The 17735-nt window shown below is 48.1% G+C and overlaps 1 protein-coding gene across 1 annotated transcript in view; it reads right to left on the reverse strand.

Moving 5' to 3' along the window:
* Positions 1-1016: 1016 nt before the first annotated feature.
* Positions 1017-17735, reverse strand: part of WHRN (whirlin) — a 155130-nt gene continuing 138411 nt past the window's right edge. The window contains exons 11-13 of the mRNA XM_056860351.1: positions 9154-9332; positions 6515-6637; positions 1017-1217 (exon numbers count right to left, since the gene is read on the reverse strand). Coding sequence (XP_056716329.1) covers positions 1035-1217; positions 6515-6637; positions 9154-9332 — 485 coding nt within the window. The 3' untranslated portion in view covers positions 1017-1034. The remainder of the gene's footprint in view (positions 1218-6514; positions 6638-9153; positions 9333-17735) is intronic.

Here is a 17735-nt window from a genome sequence, read left to right on the forward strand (position 1 = left end):
CCTGGAGGCTACGCCCTCCGCTAGCGACACTCTGGAAGCAGGGGGCGGGGCAACGAATGGCTCCTCCCCCCTGACCACTTCATTGGTCAAGTAGCAGCCACAAAGGGTGGGCCCAGGGCAAAAGCCTTACAGGTTCTTCCCCCTGGAGGCTACGCCCCTCTCTAGCGACATTCTGGGAGCAGCGGGCGGGGCAACGCATGGCTCCTCCCCCTTGACCATTTCATTGGTTCTCTGTAGCAGCCACAAAGGGTGGGCCCAGGGCAATAGCCTTACAGGTGCTGCCTCCTGGAGGCTACACCCTCCTCTAGCGGCACTCTGGAAGCAGGGGGCGGGGCAACGCATGGCTCCTCCCCCTCGACCAATTCATTGGTTCTCTGCAGCAGCCACAAAGTGCGTGCCCAGGGCAATAGCCTTACAGGTGCTGCCCCCTGGAGGCTACGCCCTCCTCTAGCGGCACTCTGGAAGCAGGGGGCGGGGCAACGCATGGCTCCTCCCCCTCGACCAATTCATTGGTTCTCTGTAGCAGCCACAAAGTACTTTTGTATGGACTAGCAGCGGGTACGGGGGATTAAAGGGGGGCCAGCAGCGTTCTCGGACAAGTGCCTGGCCAAGTCACTCTAACACAGGGATAGAGGGGCAGAGGATGGGATCTCGAACCACGGTTTACCAATCAGGCCAAGGTGATCTATGGAGAGGACTGCTATCGGAAGGCGACTCTCATTTCTTCTCCTCTTTCGCGCTTCATCCCCCCCCCAACTTTCCTACCAGACTTTTCAGTCTGGGGGTGGTGGTGACGATGGGGTATCTTAGCAGGGACGGTGCCCCCAGAACTACACCAATCCCAAACCTGTTGCTTTGGACATCCACACATGTTCTGCACCGGCGGCGACCTTTTGTATGCTGCGGGCATTTGTGTGGGAGTTATCCAGGTGTCGTGACTGTGCACATATGCCAGCACACAGTGCCAGGCAGAGCCTTCTCGAAACCCCGTTTCTCACTCTCGCTCGGATTCGGAGCCTCCCACCGTCCCGTTCCTAAAGCGCGATGTTAAATTCGGTGACCAGGAAATCGACATGGTCCTTCTCCTTCGTCTTGAAGGCCTCGGCGATGATGCGGGCCGCCTCGCGGTGCTCTTTCCCCCGTAGGGCCACGCCATTCACCTCCAGGATCACGTGACCCACCTTCAGCTTCCCGCAGTTGTGGGCAGAGCCTCCTCGCTGCAGTGGGTCAGAGAACGAGAGAAGATATAGAAGGAGCGAACATTGAGAATCGGTTTCAGTTTGTTGGGATGAGCTGATTGTAATGAGTTTTACGCAACAGACTACGGCTGTGCATATCGGGTTTACCGACCCAAAAATAAACCCCAAAAAGGCATTTCGGCTTCTGTCCGGGTTTATTTGGGGTCGAATATTGAAATGGAGAATAAAGCCTAAGCCAGATAGCCGATCGGCGAATAGGTTTTTGGCTTATTCACTCTTTGGCATTTCTAAGGCTTTTCTCTATGGGATTTTTAAAAGGAGAAAATGGCCGCTTCGGCAATTGGACTCTATGGCATTGAAGTCCCTCCTCTCTCCAAACCCCACCCTCCTCAGGCTCCGCCCCAAAAATCTCCAGGTATTTCCCAACCCGGAGCTGGCAACCCTAGGTCAGAGCGATACTAAGCTAGATGGACAAAGGATAAAAGATAGCTTCAAATATTTATCTGAATTGGAAACGTACAGTGATCTAATACACTTTAAAGATCTGACATATTCAAAAGCATTTATAGTTTAAGGAACACAGGAAGTTGCCTTCTACTGAATCAGACCCTCGGTCCATCAAAGTCAGCATTGTCTACTCAGACCTGCAGCGGCTCTCCAGGGTCTCAGACAGGGGTCTTTCACATCCCCTACTTGCCTAGTCCCTTTAACTGGAGATGCGGGGATTGAACCTGGGACCTTCTGCATGCCAAGCAGATGCTCTATCACTGAGCCACAATCCTTCTTTAGTAAGGTTGCCAATCCTGGGATGGGAAATTTCTGGAGATTTTGGGGTTGGAGGCTGGGGTATAATGCCTTAGAGTGCCCCTCCAAAGCTGCCATTTCCTCCAGGGAAACTCATCTCTGTAGTCGGGGGATCAGTTGTCATTCCTGGAAACTGAGTACACCTGGAAGTCTACTCAGTAATCCATTGACTTCACAGAATGGGACATTTCCCATTTCCTCGTCCACTGAGCTGCTCAAAGTTTTGTTCCTGTGGGTCAGCAGACAGTGTAGGGCAGGGGTGTCAAACACATGGCCTGGGGGCTGGATCCGGCCTCTTGATCGCGCTTATATGCACTAGAGAGCACCTTTTTACATTCTTTTTCTGAAGCCTTTAAATGCTACACCATCCATAATTAGGAACATGGTAAAAACCCAGATAAAAGGTAAGGTAAAGGTCCCCTGAGCAAGCACCGGGTCATTACTGATCCATGGGGTGATGTCACATCTCGACATTTACTAAGCAGACATTGTTTATGGGGTGGTTTGCCAGTGCCTTCCCCAGTCATCTTTCCTTTACCCCCAGCAAGCTGGGTCCTCATTTCACCGACCTCGGAAGGATGGAAGGCTGAGTCAACCTTGAGCCGGCTACCTGAAACCAACTTCCGTCGGGATCGAACTCAGGTCGTGAGCAGAGCTTGGACTGCAGTACTGCAGCTTACCACTCTGCGCCACGGGGCTCATGTAAAACCCAGGTAAAGAGATATTAATTGGACTTTCTGCACAGGAACTTGGGATGCCTATATGTACCCTATATTATTTCTTTTTATATTTGTTTCAAATCTGGATATTTGTTTATAGCAGGTCTGCAAGCCATCCGAGGCCGCCACCTCCCCCCCCAGTCCCGAGGGGTCAATGATCAAAGACTGTTAAATAAAAGAAAAATATTGTAAGAGTGTTATTGTGTTAAGCATGTTTGTATTTTAAGTTTTTTGAATTTATTTTTACAGCATTAGCCAGAACACATCAACCAAGTTACAAACATGTAAGTAAAATAATCTCTTTGTAAAAGGAAATATCAAAAGATTTTAAAAATTAAAATCAATATTTACCAGTTAAAATTAACCAATATCGTCACTGACGTTATTAATCTTTTCCAAACGGATCTTAATTGCCATGGAGCAAAATTTGGCTACCTGAGAAAGACAAAAAGAATCTCCCTCCCATAGAAGAAGACCCAACAAGAGATGGACTGACTCAATAAAGGAAGCCACAGCCCTCAATTTGCAAGATCTGAGCAAGGCTGTCAAAGATAGGACATTTTGGAGGACTTTCATTCATAGGGTCGCCATGAGTCGGAAGTGACTTGACATCACTTAACACACACACACATATTTATTTTTATATTTGTTTTTAAATCTGGATATTTGTTTATATGTTTTAGTTCTCTCTTTTGCTGTTGGCTTTGCAGATTTGTAGGTGCGTGTGTTTTATCGTGTGTGTGTTTTATATCCAACCGATTTGTATTGTGTGTGTGTTTTATATCCAACTGATATGGCATTTGGCCTGGATCCCATGGAAAAACCCCACATGCACAACAGTCCCTGCAGAAGCAAAAATGTGGAAAGTACTCCCTGGCATCTGCTTTCACAAAGCTAAAGCAACTGAACCCCTACTACCTTTTCCACGCATGCAAGACACAGCAGACGGTATTTCTTCCAATCAAATCTCAAACCCAAATTTAATGAAATAATGTGAACCATTGGCTTTACATGCCCTTGCTCCCCTATGGACACGGCTATTTTGTTAAACGTTTATATTAAAGTGTTTGTGTGTGGCTGCAGATGATGCGCTACCGCTGGAGCAAGCAGAACGGCACTCAGCACATTTTGTTTTCCGCTCACGCACCACTGGATCCAGCTCGAGTGTACAAACACAGGCCTTTAAAATGTATAAGATGTGCACAGCGAGGATTGATTGATGCATGAATCTTGTTGACGAATGGTTAGATTTCATATTTTACGTCTATTTCCATGTGAGGAAACCGAAAAGAAGCAAACAGAAATGGGGATTTGGGGACGGAAAAAGCAGAGACAAGAAATGCCCCCGATGAAGCAGATGGGCCATAAATTCAGGACAGATAAAAGTAGGTATTTTCTCACTCAAGTAATTAATCGGTAAAATTCACTTTTTGTGGATGTAGCGGTGGAAGACTTTTTCGTTTGTTTCATTTGGCATTCCCTCTGTGATTTCTCCCTTCTTGGCCAATGTTTTAATGGTTGTCTTTATGTCTTTGTATATATGTTAGCTTGGTTTTTAATCGTTTCAATGATACGTGCCACAAACGTGCGTTCGATCCTGGCTGAATCCTGGCTGGAACAGGGAAGAAAGGAGGCTAAAGCGACCGTGCGTTTTCGCCCGTAGATAGTTTTAAAGGGGGATTACACAACTTCATGGCCCGCTGATGGCTATGAGCCATGACGATTAAAGTGACCTTCCATATTCTGAGGCAGTAAACCCCCCACTAAGAGGGCTAGGAGTAGAGTTGCCTCACCTGGAGACCTTCCAGGATTACAACTGATCTCCAGGTGACAGAGATCAGTTCACCTTTAGAAAGTGGACTTCATGGGATGATACCCCAATGAAGTCCCTCCCCAAACCCTGCCCTCCTCAGGCTCCGCCACCCAAATTTCCAGGTATTTCCCAACCTGGAGCTGGCAAGTCTAGCTAGGACCCAACATCAGGGGAGGGCCTTGGCCTCTGTGCTCTGTTTCTTGGCTCTCCAGGCAACTGGTTGGCCATTGTGGGCTAGATGAACCACTGGTCTAATCCATCAGGCACCTACTATCCTCTAAATCATCCTGAAAAGAAAGTGTAGTGGTTAAGAGTGGCGGACTCTAATCTGGAGAAGGAGAAGAGTTAGTTTTTATACCCCGCTTTTCTCTACCTTTAAGGAGTCTCAAAGTGGCTTACAATCGCCTTCCCTTCCCCTCGCCACAACAGATGCATTGTGAGGTAGGTGGGGCTGAGAGAGTTCGGAGAGAACTGTGACTAGCCCAAGGTCACCCAGCTGGCTTCTTGTGTAGGAGAGGGGAATCAAACCCGGTTCACCAGATTAGAGTCTGCTGCTCCTAACCAGTACACCATGCTGGCTTTGATTCTCCACTCCTCCCCATGAAGCCTGCTAGGTGACCTTGAGCCAGTCACAGTTCTCTCGGAACTCTCTCAGCCCATGCAGAGGAAGGCAATGGCAAACCACCTCTGAACGTCTCTTGCCTTCAAAACCCTGCAAGGTTGCCATAAGTCAGCTGTGACTTGACAACGCGCACACACAAACTTGATTTTTGACTTCTCCCCTGAAACTGACTTTCTGGCTTGGAGGCACATGACCCACGGGCACCACTGTCGCCTTTGAGGATGACGTTACCAATGGTTGCTCTGCCCCTGCCTATCACTCCAGACACCAGCTCAGGCTGAAAGCCCACATGGTGTAGTGGTTAAGAGCTATGGTTTGGTGGACTCTAATTTGGAAACCCTGTTTGATTCCCCACTCCTACACATGAGCGGCAGATGCTACTCTGGTGAACCGGATTGGTTTCCCCACTCCTCCGCATGAAGCCAGCTGGGTGACCTTGGGCTAGTCGCAGGTCTCTTAAAGCTCCCTCAGCCCCACCTACCTCACAGGGTGTGTGTTGTGGGGAAGGGAAGGTGATTGTAAGCCAGTTTGATGTTTCTGTAAGTGGCAGAGAAAGCCAGCATATAAAAACCAACTCTTCTTCTTCTAGTTGTGGCTGCCCTTCATTCAAAGCCCTCCCTCTGCCTCACATCATCTCTTTAAAAAAAATACCATCGTGAAAGCGGAAAAGATGCAAAGAGTTCCAATTCTGATCAGCAAATTTCATCTGACAGCCTTGTGCGTGTGTGAATTAGCAGCTAGGATTGCAAATGCTACCTCTTAGTCAGCAACACTCTCAAAGTGGTTTCTGGTGAGTAATTCTCAGTCTTCAGGTCCAACAATTCCAAATGCACATATTTAAAAAGTTGTGAATCATTGTCTTTCAGTCAGCCTCTCCCAGGACCTGAGACTGTTATAATTTGCAGCTAGGTAATTCCCCACACCTCCATCCTGTTAATTCATAGATTTTGTGTTTGGCTTGCCTCCAGATTTCTTCCATCTGCTAGAAAGGAGAAATGGTTCAGGTTGCCAGCCTCCAGGCAGTGGTTGGAGATCTCCAGCTACTACAACTGATCTCCAGCCGATGCCAACTCCAGTAAGGGGTTTTCAGGGCAAGTGAGAAGCAGAGGTGGTTTGCCATCGCCTTCCACCGCAGAGCCTTCCTTGGTGGTCTCCCTTGCAAGTACTGACCCTGCTTAGTTTCCGAGATCTGACAAGATCGGGCGATACCATGCCACATTCCCTCCCAAGTGCTAAAATATCACAAGCCAATTTGGAACTCTTGGTGGAGGGGAGATCTTTTATCGCTTGCAGAGGCAACTTGTAATTAGTACAATGTTTGGGGAAGGAATTCACCCATCATTAGAGCCTCTCTTACCTGTATGGTCACTATTCGAGGCAGGGGCTGTCGAGTGTTGGCTCCCCCCTCAATGGCTATTCCGAGGGTTGGTGCGGTCTTTGTCACTCGGATCAGATGGGACGTTGGTTCCAGGAGGCCTGGCTGTGTAGGAGGCAGAAGAGGAAAAGAGATGTCCCACTTGATGCAATAGTCTGCTAGTAGATGGCAGGTATGGATAATGGAGATCTGGGTTCAAATTCCTTCTTGGCCATCCGGCCTCCCTGGTAACCATCCCTTGGCACATGATTATCCCTCTCAGCATGATCTATGCATGTTTACTTGGAAGGAGGCATATATTAAATGGATTGCCTTCCTTATGAACAAGTCTGAGATCGTAGCCCCAAATCCTAAACAAAATAAAACAAGCACATTTTTAAAAAGAAACAGAACTAAGAGGATTTTGCAACTTCATTGTGGGAGCAAACCAGAAAGACACCGAGATGTAGAGTGATGGAGGTCTGAAGGTTAGCTTTGCCGGCTTGGCCCTGGAACCAGTAGTCAGACCAAGGCTGCTTCTGAGCATGCGAAGAGTGTATTTGCCCCTCACCACCTAGTTCAAGGTGCTCCGAGGCACTTAGCCATTACGTCACACTATCTAAGCCTTCACATCTAATGTTGTAACCTCTGTATCACGCTGATACTTCCTGTGGACAATACAGAGTGGGCTTCTGAGCATGAGTTAATATAGTAGCTGTCAGCCACCTTGGATCAAGAAGTAGGACAGGTAGGAGGAAACCTTCCAATTCCAGGCAGGTGTGAATTCCTTCTCTCATTTGATAGAAAATTAAAGCATGGACTATGCTGCCCTCTGGTGGCCAAATGCATCTTTAACACTTTTTAGCTTTAACGGGTGGAATGGGGCTACTGCACACAAGCTCCTAAGCCAACTGCAGCTGCCCACTGAGTTTTCCAGTAAGGTGAAAGCGCTTCCTGTCTCAGCTACGTTGCATTCACACTTGCCAGAGTGGTGCAGTGGTTAAGAGCGCTGGTTTGGAGTGGTGGACTTTAATCTGGAGAACCAGGTTTGATTCCCCACTCCGCCACATGAGCGGCAGAGGCTAATCTGGGGAACTGGGTTGGTTTTCCCACTCCTTCACATGAAGCCTGCTGGGTGACTTGGGCTGGTCACAGTTCTCTCTGCCCCACCTGCCTCCCAGGTAGGGTTGCCAGGTGCCCTGGCAATTTACCCCTCTGCCCGCTGACCACCTGAGGGTCGGCGGGCAAACGTGCATGCGCGGGAAGATACTGCACGCATCACTTCCAGTTTAGAACCGGAAGTTCCGCCTCGCGAGGGGCCTTATACCTCTTAGTTTGAGTGGTAAAGGGCCGTCGGCAAATGCGCGTGCACACACACATGCACATTCACTATGTAAACAGAATAGCCTCTCGCCGGAGGAGAGGGGGGACCTGACAGCCCTACTCACAAGGTGTCTATTGTGGGGAGGAGAAGGAAAGGTGATTGTAATCAGGTTTGATTCTGCCTTAAGTGATAAAGTCAGCATATAAAAACCAACTCTTCTTCTTCTGCTGCTTCATATGCACACTTGATACATCCTAGGGGTGCACCTAAAAATGTTAGCACCTCCCCCACCCCCATTATAAAAACTACAGTCTGAAGTCAGACGAGATGTGGTGAAGGGACTACCCAAGCTGGGGCATGCTGAAACCCTAACTACGGGATAGGGAGGGAAGCTTTGAAGCAGAGTATGGCTAAGCAGGAGGGGGGAAGGGGTCCATTCCATCAAGAAACAGGAGGCGGCCTGAAGAAGAAGAGTCGTTTTTTATATGCTGACTTTCTCCACCACTTAAGGAAGAATCAAACCAGCTTACAATCACCTTCCCTTTCCTTCCCCACAACAGACACCCTGTGAGGTAGGTGGGGCTGAGAGAGTGTGACTAGCCCAAGGTCACCCAGGTGGCTTTGTGTGTAGGAGTGGGGAAACAAATCCAGTTCACCAGATTAGCCTCTGGAGGAGTGACGAATCCAACCCGGTTCTCATGATCAGAGTCCATCGAACAAAACCACCGCTCTTAACCACTACACCACACTGGCTCTCTTAGAGGGCAGCTCTGCTATTGCGAAGGACTCTGGAGTCGTCTTCCATTTGCTGGTTGAGGAGATGGTGGAGGGAGTGGAGCAGACACTGGGGGGAAACGCATGATCGCTTTAGCCTCCTTTATTCCCTTTATTCAGCCAGGATCCAGCCAGGATCCAATGCATGTTCGGCAAAACGCATGTGTTCGATCCTGGCTGAATCCTGGCTGAAACAGAGAATAAAGGAGGCTAAAGCGACCATGCGTTTTCACCCACTGTCTGCTTCCTGTTTCCCATGCCTCACTGACCCCACAGGCAGCTGAGAGTTGTGGCAAAAACAACACATGCACTGGCAAACTACGCATGCGCAGCAACTGTGTACAAAATTAGGAAATAAAAAGCAAATCATGGAAGGAAGATTCTCTAATGTCTCGGCTCCACCTTGTAAAGAAGACCTGGTAATCCACAGCTCCACAATCCTGGCAGAAATTTGCCTGAGAACTTTAACAGCATCCTCTGGAGGTCCTATTTCCCTTCCCTCACCATGCCATCTATTCGTGCTGAGTTTCCAGCAACATCTTACTGGTTTGGGGGCTGTTTTGGCCTCCCCGTCGCTCCGCAGCACTTCCTGGGGGGTTCTGCCTTTGATAGGACCCTGCAGCCGGCTCCTGTCTTTGGTGTTCAGCTCTGCGTCCCCGATGTCCACGCCGCTGTCTTCGCTGAGGGTCTGCCCGCTGTCGGAGAGCTGGGAGAGGGTGGAGACTAATAACAGAGGAGAAGAGCAGTTAGCAAAGTGGGATGGGGGGGACCAAGCAGGCTGGTGAGATCCGGCATGCAGAATAGACTCTTTGCCCACAGAAGAACCCACAGGCAAGGTAGGCAACCTGTGTGCCAAGGAGGGTCAGCAGATCATTTTGCTTCATGGTTGCCAACTTCCAGGTATTAGCTGGAGATCACCTGCTATTACAACTGATCTCCAGCAGATAGAGATCAGTTCGCCTGGAGAAAATGGCTGCTTTGGCAATTGAATCATAGAATCATAGAGTTGGAAGGGACCACCAGGGTCATCTAGTCCAACCCCCTGCACAATGCAGGAAATTTACAACTACCTCCCCCACACACCCCCAGTGACCACTACTCCATGTCCAGAAGATGGCCAAGATGCCCTCCCTCTCATGATCTGCCTAAGGCCACAGAATCAGCATTGCTGACAGATGGCCATCTAGCCTCTGCTTAAAACCCTCCAGGGAAGGAGAGCCCACCACCTCCCGAGGAAGCCTGTTCCACTGAGGAACCACTCTAACTGTTAGAAAATTCTTCCTAATGTCTAGACGGAAACTCTTTTGATTTAATTGCAACCCGTTGGTTCTGGTCTGACCATCTGGGGCAACAATTGGACTCTATGACACTGAAGTCCCTCCCCTCTCCAAGCCCCACCCTTCTCAGGCTCTCTCCCAAAAATCTCCTGCCGGTGGCGAAGAGGGACCTGGCAACTCTATTTTGCTTGGAGCACAATGGCAGTTCTCTGACACAAGGCCCATGGATAAGCTGGGGATGGCAACATGGGAGAAGGTGAGGGGTAGGCCTTATGCCAGAGTGGTGTAGTGGTTAAGAGCGGCGGACTCTAATCTGGAGAACCAGGTTTGATTTCCCCACTCCTCCACATGAGCGGCAGACTCTAATCTGGTGAACCAGGCTGGTTTTCCTGCTCTTCTACATGAAGCCTGTTGGGAGACCTTGGGCAAGTCACAGTTGTCTCCAAACTCTCTCAGCCCCACCTACCTCACAAGGTGTCTGATGTGGGGAGTTGATTGTAAGCCATTTTGAGACTCCTTAAAGGTAGAGAAATTGGGGTATAAAAACCAACTCTTCTTCTCCTTCTTCTTCTCCTTCGTCTCAGCTGGCATGGAGGTAAGTGGTTGGGGTGCTGGGAACACCACTGGAACTTGGGTTGCTGCTAGTTAGTTGGTTCCAGTCAGCTTTTCCACTCATGGGTTCCCCAAACCCACTCCCTTGGTACAGCCCCCATCAGACAAGGCTTTTATTCATTTAGGTCCACCTCAAAATTGACCATCGTAGAGCTTCTTACTGAGCCAACATACCAAATCCAAAGCGTAGAGCAGCCTTTACGTCCCTCTAGTTTCAAACAACGCCAATGGCTGTTTTGGCCGGGCGTTATTGCCGAATTCCAAAAGATCAACATTTTTGCATCTGTAGAACGTCTGCTCTGGAGGACTTATGCCACTACTTATTTGAATGCCCTCTATATGGGGCATCCGGGGCTAAATTTCTTGCCGGGTTGGTTTCTGGCCCAAACACTTGTCCTAGTGCTGAGAAATTAGTATTTTTGTTAAAAGATTCTGATGGGTTCGTTTCTTATAGGACCTCCCTGTATGCTCTGGCAGCAAAGACAATAAGGTCCAATATGGTTGCTAAGTAGGGTTGCCAGCTCCCTCCTCGCCACTGGTGGGAGGTTTTGGGGGTGGGGCCTGAGGAGGGCGGGGTCTGGGGGGGAGGCTGGAGCCTTCCAAGCCCCGCTGTGCGTGCACTCAGACCACGCGCACAGCCAGGCTGGGAGGAACGCTGCAGCCTCCCTTTCCGTGCTACAAGCCCTATTGGGCTTGCAGCGTGGAACAGGAGGCTGGAGCCTTCTCGGGAGCACGCGGGGGATCGTTCCCCCCCTTTCTGCTCCTCCCGCCGGCCATCAGCTGGTCGACGGGCAGCCCGGTTGATTGGCGGGCAATTGCCCACCACAACTGGGCAGTTGGCAACCCTATTGCTAAGAGAGCTGATCCTTTGTGTTGATTTTAATGGTTGCTAGGTCTCATTGTTCGATTGGGACACGCCACAATTTTTAGTTACTATTGCTCTGTATGTATCAATTAAGCATATTTTTATTAGGTATATTTATTATTAATCTAGTATTTTATTAACCTAGTATTTTCCCTTTTATTAAGTATTTGTGGCATTGTTGACATGTTTGTAATGGCCTAAGGCTATATGCAAATAAAACCATTCATTCATTTAGGGAGAGTTCAAGAGTCGGAGCCTCCTGTTTCCCCCAGTGGAAAAGTTGGTTGGATCCAGCCCAATGTATCTGGCTAAGGAAAACCCTCATTCCTCCTACAGCATTTCCCCTTTCCCTTGCAACACCTTCACAGGTAGGCATTTCTTCCTAGCCCTTGGGCCCAAAAAGGTTGCCTATCCCTGGTCTGGGGTCTGGCCTACGCTATGGAAGAATGACCCGGCAGAGTGCTGAAGTCATTGAGTAGATGGGGCCCATTTCAGAATGCAGCGGGTTACCTCCTCCTTATCAGAATGATTCCCTGCAAGTAGAACACTTGCCCATGCCTTTCCCTGATGTATTCCTTTTATTTCTAACTTGCAGGGAGTTTTAAAATGGGGGCATTAAAAAAGGTGACCTCCCCCACTTACAGGCTGCTGTGGTACAGCCCATTCTATCACCTGTATGAGCAGACTAGGCTTAAATACACCGGATCTAGCACGGAACAGGCCACACATACAGCGATCCGGTACTCTGTTGAATGAGAGCCCTGCTGGATCAAACCAAAAGTCCACCTAGACCAGTTTCCTGCTTCCAACAGTAGGCAGCCAGAACCTCTTCCCTTGCAATTGGTATCCAAAGGTATACTGCCTCTGAACGAAGAGGTTCCATTAAACGACCCCAAGCGGCACTACCTTTCCTTTGCATGCAGGTTTGATCCCCAGCATCTCACGTGAAACGGACCTCAAAGCTGCCCGTAGTGGGGTGCCCAAGGCCCCAGAGAAGAGCTGTCCATCAAGCAATGCTGAGCTGGATGGACCGACGGTCTGCCTGGCTGCAAAACAGCTTCATGTGTTCCAAAAGCCAGCTCCCGCGTTAAGGAGAAGCTGGCTGGAAGAAGATGATTCATGACTTGTAACATATAGATATATGCACACATTGGAAGCTGCCCCCCCCCCCCGGGCTGCAAATGATTCACGTCTAACCCTTGGGGGAGTGTTCCTGACTAATAAGCAACATTAGCAATAACAGTTGTTAATTCATACACAGCCGTCAAATGCAATTTGCAGATCAAAACCGCAACACCCATTTGCATTCTTTCATCTTTCATCACTGGTGTTTTTGACGGGAGGATGGAGGGAAGAGGGGGACTCAGGCGCTGGCGTGGCTGCAGCAGGACTCTCTGTGCAAGACTGCCTCCGAAGGCTGTTTGCAATGGTCAGTTGGTGTGATCTAAAGGGATCGTATATTGCTGGCTGCCTGACTACTTCCAGGAGCAATTCAATATACTGGATTTTGTGATCCGGCCCAACCAAGTGACATCATATCCGGCCCTTGTACCAATTGAGTTTCACATCTTTGGGTTAGAACGTTGGACTAGGATCTGGGAGACCCAGGTTCGAATCTCCACTTTGCCATGGGAGCCTGCTGGGCGATCTTGGGCTAGTCACTCTCAGCCTAGCCGACCTCATAGGGTTGTTGTGAGGATAAAATGGAGAAGGGGAGAATGATGTTGTAATCTGCTTTAGGCCTCTGTTGGGGAGAAAAGTGGGGTGTAAATGTCTAATAATTATATCTATTAAGATTAAGACTGGGTAAATATCACTCATTTGGTTCCATATAAGTTCTGTATTTTTTCTGCATCATATGTATTATTTATTTACTTCATTTAACCCCCACCTTTCTCCCCAGTGGGGACCCAAAGCAGCTTACAACATTCCCCTTTCCTTCATTTTATCCTCACAACAACCCTTTGAGGGAGGTTAGTTGCTGACCTAAAGTTGCCTAGCAAGCTTTCATGGTGGAACAGGGATTCAAGCCTGGGCCACCGAGACCCTGGCCTAGCCACTATACCACACTGTAAGCAGCGAGACCCTTCCTCTTGCTAAGGGGTATCATGAAGGCACGGGGGCCTAAGATTGACATAAGAGAGAGCTAGATACTGCTCCCCACAAAAAAGGAAGTTCCTCAGGGAGTGTTGGGATCCATCTTATGTGTCAAGCCTGGGCAGGAAGGCGGTTGGCTGCTGATCTTTCCCCCTGGCCCTACGGTGTGCCTGGCTGGACAATGGGACTAGCTAATCCCCATGGTGTCTCCCTAAGGTGATTTAATCAGCGCTCTGAGCAGACCATTAGTTACCCTGTCTGCATCCATCCCTCCAATCAATCAGTATTCAAGAGAATAGCCCAGGCATTCTCCTGAGTTCTGACATTAAGCCTCACTTATCTTTCCGTTCAGACCCCGGTAAAGCAATCAATTCTTTGTCTCTAGCTTTCCTGCCATCTTACCTCATACCACCCCAGGACCCATTTTGGGGTATAAATATTGGTCCTTTGGCCATTCATAGCATATGTGTTTTCTGGATCTGTCCATGCACCCACTACTTGCGTGTGGGCTCTTTCCTTTGCTCCTGGAAACCCTGGTCATTTTCCTCCTCTGCACTGCTTTCCCTGGACGTCCCTTCAAGACTGGTAACTACCACCCATCCCTGAAACCCTATCCATCTTCCTCCCTTTCCTCTTCATCAGCTCTTTGCGCGTGTATGTTCATTGCTTAAAATACATTTCTTGTTTTACTATTTTTATTCTTTAATAAAACCATATTTTAATTATACAACGGCCTGCTCGTTTGAGAGTTTTCACCCAGGACTATCCTGGTATACACAGGGTATCAATCCCAGTTTCCCCCCTCTCACTCTCTGTCTCCAGCTAATTCCCCCAAACTAAAGTGGTGACTGCCTCCTTAGGGTAACAACATAGGCTTATTCCATACGTGTTGTACTCTGCATCGCCATAGTGCTTCCATAATTCTGTTGGGAGGAAAAACTGGAAGCATACTTAAAATGCCTGGATTGGTAAAAGACTACCATTTTCCATACACACCCATCCATCAACTAAACTCAGCTATAGTGGTCCCACTATGAAACTGGGGCTAGTGGTGAGAACCGGAAATAGGGCCTTTTCGGTTGTGGCACCTTGATCGTGGCATTATGTCCCCACTTTGTTTTGCTTGGCTACAGCTTTAAGCACCAGGCAAAGATGTTTCTCCCCCCACTAGGCTTTGAGTCAATCTTTTGGGATCCCTATTCTGGTTAGCACTTTTATGGTCTACCTCTTATTTTTGATTTGTGCTCATTTATACATTCCATTTCATTTATTTACCTATTTTTTCTGTGGGTCCTCTAAATGGTTACGTATTGTGTTTTGTTGTTACAATAGATTTTGAGTGTTGCAAGATGTCTCAGCAGCACCATGCTAAGGAACAGGAACAAAATATTTTAAATCGAGGAAACATTTTTCCCCCCAGCTAGATCTGCACAGGGATGCACAGTGGACATGACAACAGGCTATCTGGCCCTGTCATTCATATGGCCCCATGTAATATTTGACTCAAGGCGCCTCCTCCTTTTTTCCTGCCAAATGAGAACAGTGGAAGGAGAAAGGACAAGAAAAGCCATAAGAACATAAGAAAAGCCCTGCTGGAACAGACGAAGGCCCATCCAGTTCAGCAGTCTGTTCACACAGTGGCCAACCAGGTGCCGCAAGGAAGCCCACAAATAAGACAATTGCATTATCCTGCCTGTGTTTCACAGCACCTAATATAATTAGGCATGCTCCTTTGATTCTAGAGAGGTATACATCATGACTAGTATCCATTTTGACTAGTAGCCATGGTCACAAAATTAGAGACTATTTTGAATACCAAGGTGGAAATGGGTCAAGCCCAGTAAGAGGACTAGTAGCCATGGATAGCCCTGTTCTCCATGAACATGGCCACTCCCCTCTTAAAGCCTTCCAAGTTGGCAGCCATCACCACATCCTGGGGCAGGGAGTTCCACATTTTTACTATGTGTTTTGTGAAGAAACACTTCCTTTTATCTCCCCGTCCACTCTCTCCATACCATGCATAATTTTATAGACCTCTATCATGTCTCCCCTTAACAGCTACACTGGGGAAGGGAGTCAGATGAACGATACCTCAAAGTCAAATTAATGGTGCTTGCAGTATGCAAAACTGACCGCAAGAGGGAAGCAAAGTCACAGCTAAAAGCCTGTAAAGAAAAAATGATACTATCAATCCCCCCCACATCAAGTCGCAGCTAACTTATGGCGACCCCGAGGGTTCTCAATGCAAGAGATGTTCAGGGGAGATTTGACATTGCCAGCATCTGCGGCATGACCCTGGTTTTCCTTGGAGGTCTCCCATCCAAATACTATACAGGGCTGACCCTGCGTAACTTCTGAGACATGATGAGATCAGACTAGCCTGGGCTATCCAGGTGAGGACTGGGTTTTATACAGTCCTCATGAATTTATCTGTTCTTCTTTTAAAATCCTTTATGCTAATAGCTTCTGCTATACCTTGTGGCAGTGAATCCCACAAGTTAATTATATGTTGTATCACTTCAGATACCAGTCCCTGTTTCTATAAGCCCTTTCCAGATGTTCCCATAGTGCATACCTACCAAGAGCGTATATTAGCAACATGTGCTATCTGCACAACTCCTGATATATAGGCTTGCCATGTGTGAACAGGGGCAATGCATTTATTTACCATGCACCCGCAGCCTCCGAATGCACGAATGTGAACCCTGAAAAATTCAGGGGTCAGTTTGTGTGTACCAGAGCTGTACATGCATGTTAAATACGCATGTTGCCCCCTGTTCACACAATCTGTTCACTGTGCACAGTGGGGAAATTACAAGTAACATAGGTCTTTTACGCATGGCTGTTTCACTCGCCGTCACCCCTCTGACAACTTCGGGTCTTTGTACTGATAATACATGCCGTTTCTGACCGTCAGAGGTTGCCTCGCTCTCCCCTTGCGTTTCCTTGTGTTTTGCTCATGTTTTCAAATTTGAGATAAAACAGGTCTCTGAAAACGCAGGCAAAACCTGGGGAAAGGCATTTCAAGAAGATACCCAGGGCAGAGAGACTATGCCCCTGCAAATCCGGGGATTTAGAAACCACTGAACATGTTCTCCTGAACTGTAACTATTACACTATACCCCGTTCTAAGTTTATTGAGCCCCTCATACTGAAAATGGGACCCGACAGGGAAAGAGAAAAGATACAAAAGCTCCTACAAGGAGATAATCCCTCAATCACCTCTCAGGTAGCAAAATTTTGTACGGCTGCAATGAAAATTCATTGCCACAGAGTAGTCTCTTAGTCCAAATGGCAGATGTAACTCAGATGTTATTTTTTTTTTTTTAAGTGACTTAAGACTCGGACTGTAAACCTTTGTCGGTAAGCCCATTTTAGTCCATGTATCTTGTTTTATCTGGCCAAGGGCCGCAAATAAACTATCTGGGGAAAGGCAGGGGGAGAGCGAGCCGACCTCTGATGGTCAGAAATGCCATGCATAATCAACACAAAGACCCAAAGTCATCAGAGGGGTGACAGTGAGTGGAACAGCCACGCATAAAAGACCGAACACCCCTGGTACATGGCACTGCAAAGGTCTACTTGTGTGAAATGATCTGAACTGCGGATTTGACAACAAACCCCAGATGCCACCAAAGCTGCTGAAGCGACCCAAACTCTACCGCCGTTTGAACACATGAAGCTGCCTTCTACTGAATCAGACTCTTGGTCCATCCTCATCAATATTGTCTACTCAGACCAGCAGCAGCTCTCCAGGGACTCAGGCAGAGGTCTTTCACATCACCTACTTGCCTAGGCCCTTTAACTGGAGATGCCGGGGATTGTTTATTGCAGAGTCACCGCAAAACAAAATGAAGCTTCATTTTATCTGTAGCGATTGCTTAACCCTTCCGTGTCTTGTGGAGCAGATTTGTAAGAGAAGACCGTATATCTATAAATAGCTATAGATATAAGACATTTATATATTTCGAGCAGAGAAGATTATTATACAGCTGGAAGGTTCGTACTGCAGGTCAAGGCATAAGTGCTGTAGGTATTTTTTTTAAGGGAAAGAAAGTAGCAGGCACCGGCATCTGGCACTGTTCTAGCAGGAAAAGGAATTTTTATGAACTAGCCTGCCGGTGGGGTGGGGGGGACTAGGAAAATGGTTTCAGTCATCTGGCTGGCAATGGTGATGCTGCATGAAATAGCACTAGGAAACCAGGGACTTCTCTCTGCAGAAGAGAGCAAGCCAGAGGAGAGCGGCTGGTCTTGTTCTTTGAAGAGGGAATGCAG

This window comes from Euleptes europaea, chromosome 14, assembly GCF_029931775.1.
Source record: "Euleptes europaea isolate rEulEur1 chromosome 14, rEulEur1.hap1, whole genome shotgun sequence".
In the NCBI taxonomy this organism is placed as follows: Eukaryota; Metazoa; Chordata; class Lepidosauria; order Squamata; family Sphaerodactylidae; genus Euleptes; species Euleptes europaea.